The sequence below is a fragment of the Spodoptera frugiperda genome, chromosome 26, assembly GCF_023101765.2.
Source record: "Spodoptera frugiperda isolate SF20-4 chromosome 26, AGI-APGP_CSIRO_Sfru_2.0, whole genome shotgun sequence".
Taxonomy (NCBI): Eukaryota; Metazoa; Arthropoda; class Insecta; order Lepidoptera; family Noctuidae; genus Spodoptera; species Spodoptera frugiperda.
In genome coordinates this window covers 13,163,117-13,182,075 of record NC_064237.1, presented here as the reverse complement: position 1 = coordinate 13,182,075, position 18,959 = coordinate 13,163,117, and the positions used below count along the sequence as shown (strand labels likewise).

The 18,959-nt window shown below is 36.3% G+C and overlaps 3 protein-coding genes and 1 non-coding gene across 20 annotated transcripts in view; 2 read left to right on the top strand and 2 right to left on the bottom strand.

The window, feature by feature from the left end:
- The window catches only part of LOC118263974 (forkhead box protein K1), a 44,139-nt gene extending 33,066 nt beyond the window's left edge, over positions 1-11,073 (bottom strand). Inside the window, exon 1 of the mRNA XM_035576262.2 lies at positions 10,192-11,073. Within this exon, the coding sequence (XP_035432155.1) occupies positions 10,192-10,556 (365 nt within the window). The 5' untranslated portion in view covers positions 10,557-11,073. The remainder of the gene's footprint in view (positions 1-10,191) is intronic.
- Positions 11,074-11,777: 704 nt separating this feature from the next.
- On the top strand, positions 11,778-16,986 carry LOC118264014 (GSK3-beta interaction protein). Its single transcript, XM_035576327.2, has 2 exons — positions 11,778-11,995; positions 15,205-16,986. The coding sequence occupies exon 2, from the start codon at positions 15,214-15,216 to the stop codon at positions 15,571-15,573; it is 360 nt and encodes a 119-aa protein (XP_035432220.1). The 5' UTR covers positions 11,778-11,995; positions 15,205-15,213; the 3' UTR covers positions 15,574-16,986.
- LOC118264363 (dynein axonemal heavy chain 3) overlaps positions 12,100-18,959 on the bottom strand; it is a 52,193-nt gene continuing 45,333 nt past the window's right edge. For 16 of the 17 annotated variants that reach the window (XM_050704845.1, XM_050704846.1, XM_050704847.1 and 13 more), the window contains exons 64-67: positions 18,656-18,847; positions 17,969-18,177; positions 14,847-15,057; positions 12,100-14,376 (exon numbers count right to left, since the gene is read on the bottom strand). In XM_050704845.1, coding sequence (XP_050560802.1) covers positions 14,080-14,376; positions 14,847-15,057; positions 17,969-18,177; positions 18,656-18,847 — 909 coding nt within the window. In that variant the 3' untranslated portion in view covers positions 12,100-14,079. The remainder of the gene's footprint in view (positions 14,377-14,846; positions 15,058-17,968; positions 18,178-18,655; positions 18,848-18,959) is intronic. The other variant, XM_050704840.1, reaches the window with a different exon arrangement.
- On the top strand, positions 17,405-17,568 carry LOC118264875 (U1 spliceosomal RNA). The gene has a single exon (XR_004782722.2). It is a non-coding gene; the product is annotated as a U1 spliceosomal RNA (small nuclear RNA).

Sequence of the window (18,959 nt, the reverse complement as noted above, 5' to 3'; positions counted from 1 at the left end):
TGCATCAAAGCACTTCTCTTCCAAATCAAAGTAAAATTGATAGTCCAAATGAAAAGTGTCTTAAACTCCAGTTGAAAAAACTGTGCTACGATAAATCTCCAGAGAAATGTTTACCATCTAAAAGCCCAAATATCAAGGCATCTTTAAATAATAAAACATTAGAATACAGTAGAAAGATCCGTTAACAAGAAAGATGATGAATAAATATATCTTAATGAGCATGGAGAGCAGAGGAGGAAAGATAAAGCGCGTGTGAAATAAAACGTCGGTTAATAAACAGAGGCCAACCAATAACAACGCTTAGTATTTATTTACACACATTGATCGCGTGATCTCGCCGCGCCGAAACGTGATGCTGGCTACAATCATGTTATCAATGCAAAATTTGCGGACTGGGTTTTTAGCTTATTATCATAGGGAGAAATAGGAGAAAATTTTAGAGAATGGAGCATATAGTCGTAGAAGCCGTAGGGCCTATAGAAGCCCGATACCGGAGTTGCGGACTCCGGCTAAAATCAGGAGAAGTTACGGAGTGGTTTTTAGTCAGTAAGAATCTCACACGCCCTCTCACCACACCCAAGGCGGGGGAAGTCATTGGATGATTTTCCCCCCTTAAAAAAGGAGCCTAAAGAAGAGTAATTTGTTCCATGAACAGAAGTAAATATTTGAGAATTTACTTAAAGGTGAGTTATCAATAAAACATTTGCACATTCTCCCGCCCTATTTCCAACAGCAGAAAGATAAACATATCCACGCGATAAGAACGTATGTATTACAACTGTCGCAGCACAATGGTCAGACGAACGTAAAATATTATCTATGACGTCCACTAGGTCGCCAAACCTGTATTTAATGATAAATAGTATACAACAAGCTGCCACACTATTATAAACTCTAACTATATCTAATAAAGATGGATATCGAATGAGTTGTGTGGCGAGCCAACCTTCAAAAGTTATGCGACTCGAAGCGATTAGCAATCAAAACAAATAGAATTTTAAAAGGTATGGAAATAAATACAGTGACATAATACGGTGTTAAGTGGCCGGTACGATTAGTACAGAAATATGTGGGTATTTTATAGTTAGAGTAATTTACCCGTAAAGTTGACACTTGTTTTGGCGGTGATAGGAAACGTAGGAAACTTTGTGTAGTACAAACGCTGTTTTCTACTAAAAGTCAGAAAAAAAATATCAAAATATTAATCATAGTATACATTTAAATCATACTGTTGTGGGGCAACCTGACATGTTTAATCAATTCACTCGTATACAGGATGTGTCCACATGTCACTTCCCTAGCCCGTCCCTACCGTTCATCCAATTTGGTCATTGAAACCTCAAAAGTTCCTGTTATTAGGAACCTAAGCCGTCCCACGACATTATCAAAATCGTTGAATCGACGAATTTAGGACAACCACAACCTATTAGTAAATTAAGTAGGAACTACCTACTTCAGAATGGACAAGTTTTTTCATTGAACATCTGATGATCATCAGGGTTTTATAACCTTGATCTACCCAAAACGTCCCATTTCTTTCCTAAATCCTCAGCCATTAATATTTTTTCTAGCATTAGTAATAATCTACTGTCCGCTGCACATAAACAAGCCCCCCTTCCCCTTCCCCCTTAATGTCAATGCAATGATGTTGACTAGTTGTCGGCGCGTAAAGATCCCACTTGTTTACCAATAAGAGTCGTATGTCATTGCGCAACGGAACGTAGTCACTGCACCGAAGCGCATGCGTGACACAGAATATACGGGAACATACTGCGTGCGCGCACGTTTCTGTCGCCTTGAGTAAAAAATAGTATTCTTGAAATCATTTGAATTTAGAGGGTTTGTAAGAAATGTTTCATAATAAAAACAAGTGATTGGTAATAAAATTTATTTGAATCTCATTTAAATAATTTCCACTGTTTGTTTGACTGTTTTTAAGCCGGTGAATTAATTAAGAATGAATAAAATCTAGATCTTTCTAGAACAAATGATCAAATTAATGTAGACGTCGTTGTTATGATTTAAATTTAGATACGTGACATAATAACATTTGTCAGACTGATATACTGAATCAATAACAAACCCAGTGGATATCGGAGTCAGATATTTCAAGATCATACTTTATTTACGTGCCAAAGAGCAAAAAAACGGACAAGACAACCCGCAAAAACTGAAGTCATCGACTTGACGAAAACAAATGCTAAACAAAACTCCGTTCAAATTCAACCGTCAAGTCTTGTAACAAAGTTGCCATAGGAAAAACTAAATAGGTATAGAATTATAGATAAATAAATATTTATTAAGTCCTCGTGAACACGTGTGATAAGTTATTACGATTCTATAGCTATTTATATAGTCTATTTTAATATTCATAACAAAAACGTGATGTTTACCTGGTCGATTCTGTCTTTTTTTCATTCTTTGAATGAAATATTCAACATTAATAATAAGCGTTTGGTTAGGGCAAAATCTGTTGTAAACAGACAATATGGAGATCAATGCTTTTTTATTTGCAAATTATTCCAGCTATTTTGGTTGTTATTAAAATACTATTTTGTTGTGTTTTGCTAGACTAACGTCATAACTTACTTTCTTATTTTTTTCAGACTAGGAGAATTCTTTCTATATGATAAATTCATACAAAGCAGTATTGTCTAGTGTAAGCTACTTTGCTGTATGCTAATATATTCTAACGGGTGACAAGTTTCTACATATTTCTTTGTATCGTACAATCGTACTTACATTACAATTTGGCAACCAAATTATATATTTTTCACAATCGCATCGTATCTGAGGCGTATATAAAACTATAGTTTGACGTCATTCACCCATCACCTCGAATTATCAATGAAATAATTAAGAATATATCAGTTTTATTATGGTTATGGCAACAATGAACCGATATGAATCGGTTATAAAACTGGTTTTAATGTGGGGACGTATGTCCACGACATACGTTACATAAGGACGTAGATTGGTGTAATTGAAGAGTATTGAGTGCAAATTGCATTCGCCCTTTGCATCCATACAAGTTGTTAAACAATGGCCGGTCAGCGGTCAAGACAACGTTTTGCTCATGACTTGGATATTAATACGGAGTCCGATAACAAAACTAACTATGAAGATTACAATACTCTATTTAATCGCATTTTATGGAAAACGTAATGAGAAGTTTGTACGAATAAAATTACTATAAAGAATCTTATAAAAAAGTACGCTGATAAATTAAATCGTAGGTAACTATCAACTTCCATTCCTGATAGTAACTTAGTTGAGCAAAGTAGTGCAATCAGGCACGCTGCAAAGTGCAAGCCGTCAAAACAAACAGCGGCGGCGCGCACGCTCGCTACACTAACCCGTGTCGGTTGCGTAAGAGCAGACGCACAAACACAATCCGTCACGCCGCGATGTAAACACGTGTACAAGGATACATTTGTTTAGTGCTGCCGCTGTACTCGCATGATGAACGGTGTCAATGTCGGGATGGAGACTGCTCCGCCGCAGACAACATGCGAAGGTCAGACTTGGGACAAATCATTTGTTAGAGCCAGGGAAGTAGTTAATACCCAGAGACATAAAAGAAACACTGCAACAACTATTTAGGAAAAACCAAAAATGTACAGTCTTGTTTTTGTCTAAGAACCATCAGTCAGACCTCACGGACGAGGTGAGCAGCTACGTCAATAAATTCCAGCCAATCTCAGACAATATAGCGAACAAATCAGGTCCAGTTTAATTGAAGTGTGACGTACAAGTACTAGAAAGAGGTTAATAGAGCTATTGGAAATAAACAATGCGCTGTTTAGACGGAGCCGCGCATTATATGTAATAACTAGTATGATATATTGGCTGGTGATAGTAATCTATTAGTATTAATTAGTGCAGTACTTAGACTGGGAACTTATGATCTCTAAGTTTATCATGTAAGTTCGGTTCGTTCACTAATTAGTCTATAATTATTGAGAAACTTTGAAATATGAAAACTTCAGTAAACGAGAATTTGGGAGAAAAAATAAAGATAATTGAAACAGTGATTGACACTCAATTAAAAGTAATTATTCCACAGATAACTCAGCTCATCTATGTAGGTACCTGTTTAGCATTGAAGCCTGTTGCTGTATATCTAGACTAGATCTCGAGTCTCGACGACCTAGTTCGTAATACTATCAATACGAGCGAGCACAACGTTCCGTCGCGTATGACATTAGCTAGCATAGGTGTGTACGAAGTACGAACAAAGATCTTTACATACACGTGAGTAGTTTTCCATTCCCTTTAAATGAATAGAAATGTTAAATGTCAAAGGTAAATTGGAGATATATTCTTGAGTACCATGAGGATACTTAACCTAACAAGACCACATTTCTCATACGTATAAGCTCGAAATCAATATTTGGAAGTCTTATTAATAAGTGTCCTTTTCGTAAGGGAACCAAGCATATGTGTGCTCACATTGTCCCCATTTTATCTACTAGCTATTTAAAAGTGAACCACCTGCTATACAAATCACAATATCAACAACTTGACCCAGTAAAATGAACAATTTAATGGAAAAAAATAAATCAGCCTTTCTGTAACAGAATTGTATAGTAACATAAATAAATGCACTAGACAAAAAACCCATTGAAGAAGCCGAAACAGGAAAAGATACCAAGAAAACAGTATGATTCATGAGAGAAGAATTTGACACCGTACCTACAACTTACTACGTGGACTGATGTAAGTATTGACAAACTGCTTTCACTTTTTGCCCAGCAGCCATCATACACCACATTTTCCTGTTACACTTTCAACAATCACAGGTTTATTGAAAGCTCACGGAGACTACGTGATAGGAAAATTAAAGAACCACGTCTATGTAAACATGCTAAAGGGCATAACACGACGTTTTTGTAAGTACCTTCTTACGAAAAGTACGAAAATTGAACAAGTTAGATTTTCCTGTCATGCTTCTTCTGATACGTCGTACGGACGTCAAGAATAGGATTCTTTTCTTTGATCTTTTTGCTAACTAGTTTGGAGACCCAATTCAACTAGTTATGTAGTTAGTCGAGTCTCGGTCTCAGGTTCTCCATAGCAACTGTCATAAAACATTAGTTAACAGACGGGAACGAATTGTTTGACATTGACGGATCTAAACTCTAACAAAATTCGAAGAAATTAAAAGCGACAATCTCTCCTAAAAATGGGGATATTTATTGTGCGAAAATCACACTTATGAAAAACTTTACATTGGCGTAAAGAGAGTACCTTACGAGAAGGAACCACAATCATGAGACCAGGCAATTTCAAAATCTCCTTACACTGCAATCAAAGCACCATAAGCCCTACTTTCCGATATTATGACCTCACCGGGTCCCACCTAATAGACTCTGATAGCCATGTGCATTACGCCCAAGGCCAGGCACCACATGTGACACACATACTCTGTGCAACTGTACATGGTAATGGCAAGTAAACAACATTTTGTGGTACATGCCACCGCTGTTTGTGATTGATGGCCATTTACGATAGCTACGAATTGTACCGACAGATCAGCCACTAAGATTGTGTAAGAACTGCAGGAATCAAGTGATGAGTAACTGCATTGCGTCACTAGAAAGCCTAATTTGCTCAAGCGCATGTCTTGCTAAAATGGCAGCTAAGTTTGTTTTGAGTTTTCGTACAAGATTAAGGCTTTTGCATACAAGGTTTTAGGATGGTTTGCTCTCAGCTTACGGACGTAAAAGGCTTTTAGCGAAGAGTATAAACTTAACCCATCGTATTACAAAACATCATCTAAGAATGGATAACAATAACACATTATTCACATAAACAGTTAGACTTGACCCGGGACTTATTAAGAAAACAGGTTAGGTATTATGACTCGAATACATTACGAATTACGAATAGAGCAATAAAATTACAATTTTACATAAGAGCTGGCTTAATTGCAACGTTTAATTGTCATTTGCAAGGTAAGTAGTAATTTATGTTAATAAACTAACATGTAGGTAATGTAAACACGAAGCAATCAATTATCAAGTACCTATTAGTAATATGTGACAAATAACTATTCACCAATGTCATCTTCTCCTTCCATTTCTATTGAAAATCGAATGCAAATATCCCGGAGTTGCAACCGTTTAACCTCTGAGGAACCTTCCATGTCTCGCTAAATTACTAGACCGTAACAATAAGCATAATTATGTAATTTATTGTTCAATAGGAAAATGAAAGAAAAAGTGCAGTTCGGTGCGGTCACATTGAGGGTTTATGGTGAAAAACAAGTAGAAATACTTGATTTTGATGACAAGTTAATGAGAAATCTGCAATTTCAGAAGTACATATTTGGGTAAGTATATTATTTTTCCAAGTAGACTCGTAGTAATATCCTAATTCATCATGACACGTACTTAACGAAACCTCTACAGCCACGATGATGATGCAAAACCAATAAACGGACACAACAGAAGCGTAATCAAACAGACCCCCATACTAGGACATTCAACTATCTCCGAAAAGTGAATCACAGGTGAGCGGGTGACGTCATCGACCACATATCATGGAGGACAACGGTATCAGCATCGATACGATACATTTATTTGTTAACCGCTTAGTCACCGTTACCAGAAACATGGTCAGTTGCTCAGGTAGCCACCACATTCATTTAGGAACGAGGAAAATTTGGGAAGGTCATCTGTCTGACCCCTATCTTTGAATACAAAACAATACCAAATCAGATTTCGCTTGCGATTTGTTTTGGTTTTGAAAAACGGATTAACAAACAAAATAAAAAAACATTCAAGTTCAGGACTTCTTTTTTCCTCAAAATCAATTTGAAACCAAAATAAACATTTTCTGGTGATAAAAAATGTCAGTTTTGCGAAGTCTCTTAATCGTAATTAGGACGTTTGAGGTTTGTGGTTTATGTTATAGTTCTTTAAACATTCCAATTTTCATGTGTATTCTTAGTACAATTACTATGGTCTCCAGGCAAACCATTAAAAAGACTGAAAAACGAAATTTCGGGAACTAGGATGGACACAATACTCATACACGCACAAAGCTTCGTAGGGAATGGACGCGTGCAATTTGCGTCGACTCGTATTCCAGTACAATTAGTACCATTCATTATTCTACGTTCAGAAAGGAAGAATTAAACATGAAATATTTAATCGTAGTTTGATTATTATTGCTGTCTGTGTATGTAATGTCTATTTATCCTGTCACAGGGCTGCAGGAAGAAAACCCAAAAGGGATATGCAGTGGCTATGGACCTTGTATTGTTATGTTTTTTCCTGTGTGTTGGTATGTTGTTTACATAAATAAATAACATATTTCCCTCATGATAGATTGGTTTCTATCATCCTACAAGTAACCAGCCAATTGGGTAACGCCGTAATGCGCGATATTATTGAGCTATGCAGGCGATGCGATGTACAACTCGTTTCCACTGCATTTGCGTAACATATCCTTACATAGTACACACAATGTATTATTTTACTACAACTAACTACTTAATTATTCTCATTAATATTTAAAATGTAGTTACTTATTATAAAGAAGTTGGAATACGGCGCAATAAGCCATAATAGATGGGTATCTTCTCAATCATTATTCTATAAAACACACTTAAACTACAAAGATATAAAATTCTAATTAAAATATTGTTCTAATGCTTAGTAAATACACAGGTAGTGTGGTACCAAAACAATAATATCTTTAATTAATTTATTTACCAATCTACCTTCAATGGTCATAGATATAAATAGATTAAAACTGATAAACAAACATAGTTCAATGACCTCAATGACAAAATACTGGATTGCTATGAAGTTGTTTACTTATTAATTGTGTTTAATCAGTTATTTATTGGTCATTAGGTCAAAATTCACTGACTTGTAAGGATTTTTAGTGCAATGTAAGTTAAATATTGTAATAATTAGGTTTTATACAAATAGCTTCATCTAGCAAAAATAGATAATACCTACCTATGATTTGAAAATAATGCATAATGAATAACCAAGAGTTCAGCAAAAGAAAAAATAGGTACAGTGAAACTGTTACTTCTGACTGTGATTGCATAAATGCAGTAATGCAAACCAAGGCAAACTTTTAGGAAAAACATGTTTGTGCACACAAATTAATTATGTTCTTAATTTCTTGGTGCAACTAAAAAACTAGATGTCAATAAGAACTAGACACAGTTGTGTCTACTACCACTGATTTTTCAATTACACTATTTTCCAATGGGGGGAAATGATCAATAACTCCTATAGATTTGTTGAGAGGGAATATCAGACTCTTACTGACTAAATTCACTCCTGTTAAAAGGTCCAATGCTCATTTTGAGCCTAGGTATTACAATTGACACTGCAATACAGAAAATAAACAAAACCAAAAGCATAATATATTACTTAACACTGCATTACCAACCTCGCTACCACAGTTTCCTATTACAAATTAAATAAGAAATAATAATATTCAATAATAAATAACACTGTTGCTAATTGCTAAATAACAAAGCCAATGCAGTTAATCTTCTAGTTACATGGTACTTCATGTTATTTTCCTTCCTCAAAGACCGATTAAACATTTGGAAACCCAGTTTCAGATATTTAGCTTTGTAAACTAAAATAGCTTTTACAAAATTAGTGCATAAGGTGCAAAATTGTTTAAGGTATATTATGCATACACTGTATAGGTAAATATTATTGAGTGCAAATAAGTATTAAGTAATGCAGTAGTTTATTAGAAAAAGTTATGTTGCACTTAATAAGTTTTAAGCTTAAGTAATAGCTAATATATGATAACTTGTTGTTCTATTATATTAGTAGTTGTCATTCTGTATGAATACAATGAATATGTAAAAACAGTTGAATTTAATTAAGTAATAAATTAGGTACATTAGTGATGTTGAGATAGGAAGCAATGTTGATATTAAAAAGGAAAAAACTAGACAGTATTAACATAGCATGTAAAATTTGCATTTCCCACATTGATAAGTATGGTTAATATGGTTTTTTGAGTGGTTTAATATTTGTATCCTGTTCTGCTACTTTAATATGGAATCCTCTGTTAAACAGGTAAAGTTTCTTGAGGAATCACTTAAAGAAAACTTGTAGTATATTATACAGACAGATTATTCTAGCAACATTCAACTTGCTAAAAAATATATTAGCAAATTATAATTAAAATTAAACATTTGTATTTTAGAGGAGATCCTAATCCTACATAAAATTTATTAGATACTTATATTTCTTATTTATAGAAATAAAAACAAAGACGGCCTTGCTTTTCTGTGCAAAGAACCTCTACTCGGGATATTCTGGCATGTTCGCTTTGTATTCAAAGACGCAGCATCCTAAAATTATTTATGAGAATAACATGTGGTTGTGTTGAATCAATTTAAATGATGCAACTCATCACTTTTAAATTCTATTTCAATTTGAATTGAAGTTGTAGTTAAACATGATTTGTCCGCTTATTTGGCCGTTACTTCAATATTAACAAATCTACCAAAACCCGAGTCTTATAAGAATAAGGTTCCAGTAAGAATGACTTGCAAAATATCACCAAATCAACAATCACATTTCTATGTATTGCATCATACAATCAGAAGTACAACCATATTGGATGTATCTTATCTGTAATATGCTTAAAATAACTAGTACCCAGTGATAATGATTATCAAACTATTCATTAAGCTTGGACATTGATCGTAAAATGGCAAGATTCTGTTTTTGTTTACCACTTTTTGATAAGACACAGTGAGTGTTTGCAAAAATATTGTTTGTGGTATTTTCCTACAAACAAGCTCTGGTGACTAATATGATTCTGTGCGTTTAGTGAGAAGAGAAATGTTATGTTGTGATGCAGACACAGATCTAATAAGCAACTGGCATGCATGACTGACTGCAAAAATAGATTTGTACTTTCATGATATTATATTATTAGCAATGCTATTCATGTACAAGTGGCCAGGTGTAACTCAGTGTTTCATCATTTCAAGTCTAGGAACATGATTTACATAAGCCACATGTGTCAACAAAGATTATGAACACTACAATTTTTTTAAACAAAAATACAACAGGTGGGTTGAACATAAACAATATGATTTGTTTACAAACAAAAGCTAGTGAGTGCACATAAGTAGATGAGCAGGGCGCCGGCGTGGGGCTGCGGGCAGCGAGAGCCGCGTGCACTTACCTCTTGGGTAGCAGCATGGCGGCGGAGCCCTTCCGCTGGAACACGCCGTCCACCAACACTCCATTCTTGCTGTTACACGTCAGGTAGAACTCCGGGTGGTCATAAAATAGTTCGAGATGTCTACGAGATATGAAACTCGAGTGTCCCATGTTAACGTCCACTTGGCCTCTACTAGAGTTCCGGCCGATCACGACACGCTTCTGGCGGATGAGGTACTCGAAGTCGCGGCCGTCGAGCCTCGCGATCGCGATGGGGGCCGGCTCCTGGGCCCACTGCACCTTGGAGGGTGACGGGGGCGCAGACTTCAGAGAGAGCAGCGCCCACGCGTCGCTCTCCGAGCTTCGCGTAAACTGAGTCTGGGCCATGGCAGGCGCGCGCGTACAGATATCACCAACGCTGTCCACACGCGGGGCGCGAACGCCTTGCACGAGGGCACATCACAATACCGCCGCGAGAACCGCCGCCGCCGCGTCGCGACCCGGATATCCGGAACCTGCCGAACCCGTGCCTTTACAATTTGAGGTTACTGACGGGACGCACATGCGCAAAGTTTCTACTTGTGCGGTAAACAAGAATTATATAAACCACCACACCACCACGTGATAATAATGTATACATATACCTAGTCCGGAAGAGCGGATCGATACTATAAAGTACGGATATGTCTTATATGAACGAAATATTAACCTTTTGGTTGTTGCACAACTGAATTTTCGCAATTGGACCGAAATTAGACACTAAAGTAAACACGAGGCGAGAACAAAAATAACCAAAAACGTCAGTTCGGCATACGCAGTTTACAAGTTCGCCGCGCCATCTATGCAACATAGCAACAAATTGTAAATATTTAGCTCCGTTTCACGCATTGGCGATCGACACAAAAGTTTGTTCAAAAATAGTAAAAATCTCTTCACGCATTATTTTTAATTCTTGACATATTTTAATTTGTTTAATGTGTTTTAGTCGATTGAAATGCAAATCAATTGGTTTCCTTGCAAGATAACTTCTTTTTTATTATTTATTATTTTGTGACTAAAACCATGGATTTCATCCTGAGTAAAACGAAGTTGTATCAATAGTGATACGCATTTTTATCGAATGTATATAATCGATTCAATTACGATAAAATGCAAGAAATTAATTTATTTTAAATTTTGATATTATGTTACTTGTTATAATATGGTTTACCATGGAGTAAAATAGTTTCGTTAGTAAAAAGAATAAAGTACATTTAAAAATGAAACTTTCAATACTTAAACAACGTATAAATACATATCAAATTTTAACAAAATACAGTTTTTTTATTATTTTATTATCTATTTTAGAGTGGATATTGGTATAAAACCCTTCTAAAATTATTGAAAGTCTTTTTTTTCAAGTTTCTCTAAGTCTAATCGTTATAAATGAAGAGCATAAAATAATTTTGGGAGGTATAAATTAGAAAATGATAAATAAATAAAATATTACAACAAAACACAAGATAAAAATATATTTCATTTTGCTTTGAAGCTAATAAGACGAATCTTATAAGCTTCGTAAGAAATATATTATGTCGATAGATCACCTTTTACAATAATTGTCTATTACTTAAAGCCCATCAGCCCATCACTACATAGGAAAATACGCTGACGTCATCGACATAATTAGTCTATGGACTTTGTTGACATTATTTTTATTTGAGTTTGTGTAGCAAATTGTGTAAAGTGTTTTTAAAACTCTGCGATGTAAACGATAACATACAATCAATAAATTAAAGTGTACGTCAATTGATTACTTCAATCCTTCATCAGTTGTGTAAAGCAAGGTGAGTTAATTCAACATTAGCGCGAAATTTAAAATGATGTTTTAGGGAAATATTTAATCTACCACAATAATTATTATTGTTCTCGCGGTCATTGAAAATTATAAAAAATATATGTACGTGTTTGGTACCTTTAACTATTTTTATTTTTCTCTTTATTACGAATAGGGTAAAATACAAAATTTAGATATAATTTTAGCATACTTACCATTAAGACTGAATAATATTCTTATAGGAAAAATCCACGTCGTGTTAAAATTTTTGGCAATAGATTGGTTATAAATTGCTATTGAGATACTACATGAATCAAATAGTTTTACCAACCTCCACTGGCATCTAATATACTTGGGTTGAAGCCAAACTAATTGTATAATGTTAATGTCTAATTACTAATTTAATATTATATTAATGTTGACGAAACTTGCTGTGTTCAATATACACCATAAGTTGATCAGATTCACAAAACATCCAACAAGTGGCTTTCAGGCTTCTCTCAATTTGTGACTCAAGTTCATTTGAATTGATTTTTGATAATTATGTTATGGTTCAACTCTTCAAAGTCTCAAGTTACCATAAGTTATTATTATAGTTTCTTGCTCCTTCTTCTCCATTTGAAGCTAAACTTTGGAACAAGGACCTAGCTTCACTGACAGACAGACTAGTATCTATTTCTTTATTTGTTGATGTTTCAGTACCCATTTTGTGGTTTAATTGGAATAAATGTTTTGAATTTATAGGGTAAAAGTTTATAAAAGTTTCCTAAACTCAGTACCTAGTCCTCCAGGTAAAAGCCAGCAACATGTTTGTCTCTAATAGTCATATTTTTAGAAAACAGTGCCATATTGAGATTGGAATACTTATCCAAGAAAACTATATCTACACAAGTGTAATACAGTTCAACTATGATGTAATAAGTCATTAACATAATAAACTATTGTCTGATGATTGATTGTACGTCTCACCTTCATACATCTTTATAATTCTTGCTCATTCTTTATTTTTCATATGGTATACTGTTACACTGGTACTGAACTTATGTTACTAACATAATCTAAGCATTGCTGAACATGTCTCTGCTACCGTCCATGATTAAATCATACTCTCTCTCGTATTGTTTTATCCTTCATACAAATAATACATGCTGTTACATGGCTAGCGAGTTGAGGTCCAGATTATAGTATAAGGGCATAATCATGAACTAAGTACAGAGAGGAGATGCTTTAATGTGATTGTGCACTGTGACAAAACAAATCGGTCCTGCTCAATGATATTATAAGTAAAAAGGTGTGGATAGATTATAAGCACTCAGAAAGTGGTAACTGCATTAAAATGTGGACAATTGTCAACGTTTTTGTAGTATGGGACTGCATGTTGGAAAATAGAAAGGGGCGTGGTTTGTAACGCCTCGCGCCCCCGGTAATGTGTCACGCATTATGTGAATGGGAAATCCAGTTATGACATCTCTTTGTATTGGCTTCATAGACATGTCGGGAAGAATTTGTCTTAAATCTGAACTGTGTATAACAGTAGTTTGTTCACCTATCCTCAAAACCAATAAGTATGTAGTTAAAAGTCAGTTTGTGTATCACTTTCACAAATAGCCTCCGCTTTAATTAATGAGACTAGTGTCTAATATTTTGTGCCTTTGTTTGATTTGTTTCCTAATATGTCTATATCAAAATAATAAATGAAACAAAGACTTACTATGAAAAATCTTTATTTGGCAAATACTTGATTATGACTAGGCACATTATCACAGTGATAATAATTATTAATTACATAATATTACAAATTAAAAATAAATAATAAAACAAATTATATAAATAAACTATCACATCTGTCTGGCCATCCATCTATGCACCAGTTAATTTGATTATGTTATTTTTACATAACCATGCAACAGTCTATTTCCAAAATTCATACTTAGACCTGATCGGCTTGCCAACTTTGATACAATCTGCTCAAGTGATTGTAAAATAATAAGAATAGAATAACACAGAAAGCAGGTAGTTAAAGTTAAGAGCATATTTCAGAAATAACTGATTAGTTAGCAAGTGTTGTATAACGTTATCTCGTATCCATCGAGTCTAGTCGTCAAGTTGCGTCAGACTCGCGACGCCTCTATTGATCCAATGCTGTTCCTTCTTGTCAGTTTCCAGTGTGATGTACATGACGAAGTTGCTGGAGTGTCCCGTCGTCGCCAGCACTCCCTTCCTCTCACTCGTCTTGTAAATAGGACAGAAGTAACAGGGAGGAGGCTTGAAATCAGCTATCAAAGCTGGTTTGAACCAAATTATAGGGATAGTGTCAAACAGGATCTTTGGATAGGATTCGTCCATTTGCATCGTTACTCGATTCCATCGTGCGCCTTCGAGGAATAGGCCCTGTGTGGAAGAAATAGTTTAATATTTGTTTATTTTAGGACTGTGACAGTCCAATAGAATCGTTTGTTTGGTCACTACACCAAGCTTTGTGCTACCTTCGGTACTACATATTGCGCGATTATACGCGCTTTCAATTTTGATTGATGCTAAAATATTAAACCGTGCAAATCTGTGTAAATCCGTGCGTGTCATGCATGCAATGATAGCTGTGTGCCAACAGCTTGGCACGATACATTCCCGTGCATAATGCGAGACTCACCCATATGAACACACTGTGTTCCTCGTCTCCTTTATCCATTTGGAAAGATTGCTGCTTGCGATTTAAAGACAATACACATAAATATAGACAGTAGTATCCAAATAGATCAATCATGAAACTATATTTATACCAACCAATTGACCCTCTAACATTTAAGCATTATTGATTTATCATTAGCTGAAATAGGTTGTAGTTGTAGAGTTATTGTTACCTTGCAATACACCCCGTATTCCGGTTCGTCTTTAGTGTCCGCCTCCATACTGGTGATAGTGAACTCGAAGTGGACCTGGTCGATGGGGATCTTGTTGTGTCGCGAGAAGTTCTGCAGCACGCCCGTCAGGAACGACTGCGTGAAGTAGAAGCCAGAGATCCAGAACACCACTGGGGGACCCTCGTCTATCCAGTCTTGTAGAAAGCTTAGCCTGGGAACATTACCTATAGATTAACAATCGAATAATAAATTATAGGTTTTGTAGTTTTTACCTGCAGAATATTAATTTAGTTCCATTGTGGTGATAGGTATATGTAGGTGCTTAACTTATAGTAAGTATTCATTTATGTCTTTCCAGACTCCCAACATGACGGACAAGGTGTTAGACGAGAAAACCTGGCCACAGGAAGCCGAGGCAGCCATCAATGACATCCGCAAGCACGTGAAGGTTGCGTCCATATCCTCGCAGCTCCACAACAACAACCAGCGCATCTACATCAACCTCACCACGCTGGAGAGCACAGACTACTGCGTCGAGATGTCGGCCAACGGCTTCAGGGTCGTCGGCAGGAAGTATGACGACACCACGCTGTCCAGCATAGAGAACATGAACTACGAGACGCCGTACGCGCTGCTGAACAACATCAGCCAGAAGTACAGGGAGTCCTTCGGCGGAGAGCTCATGAACAAGCTGCTGGACCTGGCTGCTCGCAACTCTGAAGGCTGAACTCGTGGCGGTGAGCTGTAGTCCTGTGTTCAACGTAGGCCTATCCACGCCCTCATGGAGAAGTTGTTTGCTTGAGCAAATGCATTTCGTTATTACTTGATCTATAATTGTTTGTACGCATAAATATTGTGTGTAATGTTGTATTTAAAAATAGGTTTATCAAATATTGAATGTTCACATAAATATCAAAGTATTATAAGGGAACTTGAACAAACCAGGGTTTAACAAGTCGATTTGGTAATTATATTGTGAACTTTATCGATTTTTGATTGTTGAATTTTACTGTGGAAATGTGTCAAATATCACCTGTCAGTATTCACGTGTGCTATAATAAATGTTTATGTAACTATATAAGTTTATATAACTGTGTAGAACTTTAGTATTACCAATGTGTTTAGTGTTGAATGCAATCTCTGTTAGCATTACACTATTATAGGGAATATCTCTCTCGATATGAAATTGATTATTGCATGTGTTGTAAGTAGCAGTGGATTACTTTGTTGGTACAAGTACCTAATATTGGAATATTTTGTAAACAATTGTAAACCAAACTTCCCCTTGATTATTAAGTTGTGCAGAATAGATCGCATTATTGCGTTAGATCATTGTTAGAACATGAGCTCTCACTCAATGCGGTACTGTCAAGCGCACTTGGACGAGGGGCAAAGCGACACGGTAGCTTACAAATTGCGCGCTTCCTGTGTGACCTACAGTCGGCCGACTTCTTAAGTACCACTAGAAAGACTCGATTCAAACATTACGCAACTATGGGGCGCCACTATAATATGAAAAGCAGCCCAAACAATAACACTAGTCGATGTTTCTCAAACAATAGATTTATCAACAAGGCCAGTATAGTAGTAAAACATGAACAATATGAACATACTTATCATAGCTTGTGACTAATGTGAGAATCGAGTTTTTAGAATGGGTACGTGTGGTACAAGGCAACTATTGTTGAAGTACTGAGTACCACGGCGCGTCGCGGATCGCTTGCAGTCTTGTGTGCTTTACACAGCATTTTATTAGTACAATCGTCGACGGACTGAGTACAAACATATTGTGTATCTCTTAGTTTGGGTGCGTGATACTAGTAGTGCTCTCTTTTATTGTCGTTTCTTATAAATTTATGGCCTATAGACGTTGTGTTTTCATGGCAATGATCCATTTCGTCTGTCTATAGACAGTATTTGCATATTGTAAACCTTGGAATGTATTTTATAGGTGAATATATCAAGTTATTGTTTATGTTCGCGGCCTAAATTTCATAGTTTTATTACACAAATATTACAAACGTGTAATGTTCTCGTGGCTGCCGCCGCATGCACCCAAACTAGCATCTCTTTAGACGTAATATACACAATTAGCGTAGTGAACTTGTTTGTGATAGTAAAATAAATTCATATATGGATATTGTTGGTTTTATTTCAAGTTGTGCAAAAGAACTACCTAAGTATGTATATAGGGAGTGTTTGACTGTGGAGAATGGAAGACCTAAATATTCAGTTGGTGTCGACCTCTAATAACTTGAGATAAGGGAATGGAGATAAAATAATTAATTATGAATGTGAATCAGTAGGTACTTATAAGGATGAATTAATGTTTGTCTTTCACGCATCAGCATCAGTATCTTGTTAACGGAATTTAAGTTTCGGATTCGCACCACGTGGTGGCGCAACAATCATTGTTCACATTCCCCTCTAGCAACAGGGCCGAGGATCTTTTGTCCACACGCAACTAGATGGCGTTGTACATTTAGACCGGTTTTCTGAATCGCGGTGTTAAGATTCTCCGGCGTTGAACGACCCTCGCGGCGCGCTCGTCCCAACTCATACTTACCTGGCGTAGGGGACACCGTGATCAAGAAGGCGGTTCCCCCAGGGCGAGGTCCTCTCATTGCACTGCGATTGGGTTGACCCCTGCGATTATCCCTAATGTGGATAACTCGGACGCGTTATTTTTGGTAGTGAGGGACTGCGTACGCGCTGTCCCTCTAAGAAATCCTAAAAACTGTAGATTATATTATTATTAGATTACAATAGATTTATGTTCGTTAATCTATGATTCTATTAACTAGACTAGACTATATTTATTAGGTAGGTACTATAAATGGGATTATTAGATATCTAAATCCTTTAAAATAGATCAATCAATAAAATACATATTGAAAATTGGCAGGAGATAAAAGTAAATATTAGTACAAAACAAATTCCAAGTGCGTGAAAATTATATGGTATGGACAATTGTAAATAATTAAATAACGGACAAATGGACTAGGGAATGTTGCAAGTTGTAGTTTATAGGCCACAAGTCACACTACGATATTATAATACCTAGTCTATTGTTTGAGGAAAAATAATTTTATGATTATAAATCAATTTAAACACATACTTACCGAGACAGTAAATCAGACACGTAAGACCCTAGCGGCTTCATAGAAGGATATGACTTGGACATCCAGGCTCCAGGCACTTTGCCCTTCGCGAAGGAGTTGTTGCACTCCTCCAGCTCCGAGCTCATGATGGCCAGGCCCTGCGACGCCATGTGTACTCCGTGCAGGGTGCGCTTTACCACGGACAGGAGACGGTTGTAGCGGATCAGCTCCTGGTGGGAGAAAATTATTATGATATGTAACATTAAAATTAAAATTACCGTTAACAGGTAAATATAATTTCAGAGTACATTACAAAACGCTTCTAGATATAGAATCTAGATGTTCCTACTAGTAATAAGCTTAAGACAGACTTATCCTCCAAGATTTTATCTATAGTCAATATATAAATCTGAAGAGTTTGTTTGTTTGAAAGCGCGAATCTCCGAATAAACTGGTCCAATTTGAATAATTATTTGTGTGGGACAGCCCATGATCCAGGAAGATGCCAATATACCAACATTACACAATCAAAAGGAGTCGAGTAAAAAGTGTAAAACCGCGGGGAAGTAGCTAGTTTTCTTATATATTGGGACAAATAAATTAATAAGAAGAATTACCTGGTAAGCAATCAGCATCACCTAAAGACGCCTTCAACGCCAAAGGAATTACAAATGGACACGGCAGAGCTATATACAATGTCGGGTGTACCTGTTTGAGCACGGTGTTCATGCTGTTGTAGTAGAGCACGGGGTACTTGTCGGCGACGGCCTGCACGTCGTACAGCTTGGGCAGCCGCTCCATCATGTCGTGCGTCAGCTCCACCACGCCGCCCCCCTCGCCCCCCTCCGCGCCGCCGCCGCTCACTATGTGCGTCTGAGTCAGTAGGGTGCCGAATAGCAGCTGCGGATAAATGTACCTTATTTATTTGGTAGTGACTTTATATTCACAAATAATGTTGAATAGCGTCATAGATATTTGTGATTATTTTATTTTACATCGTCACATGTCTGAA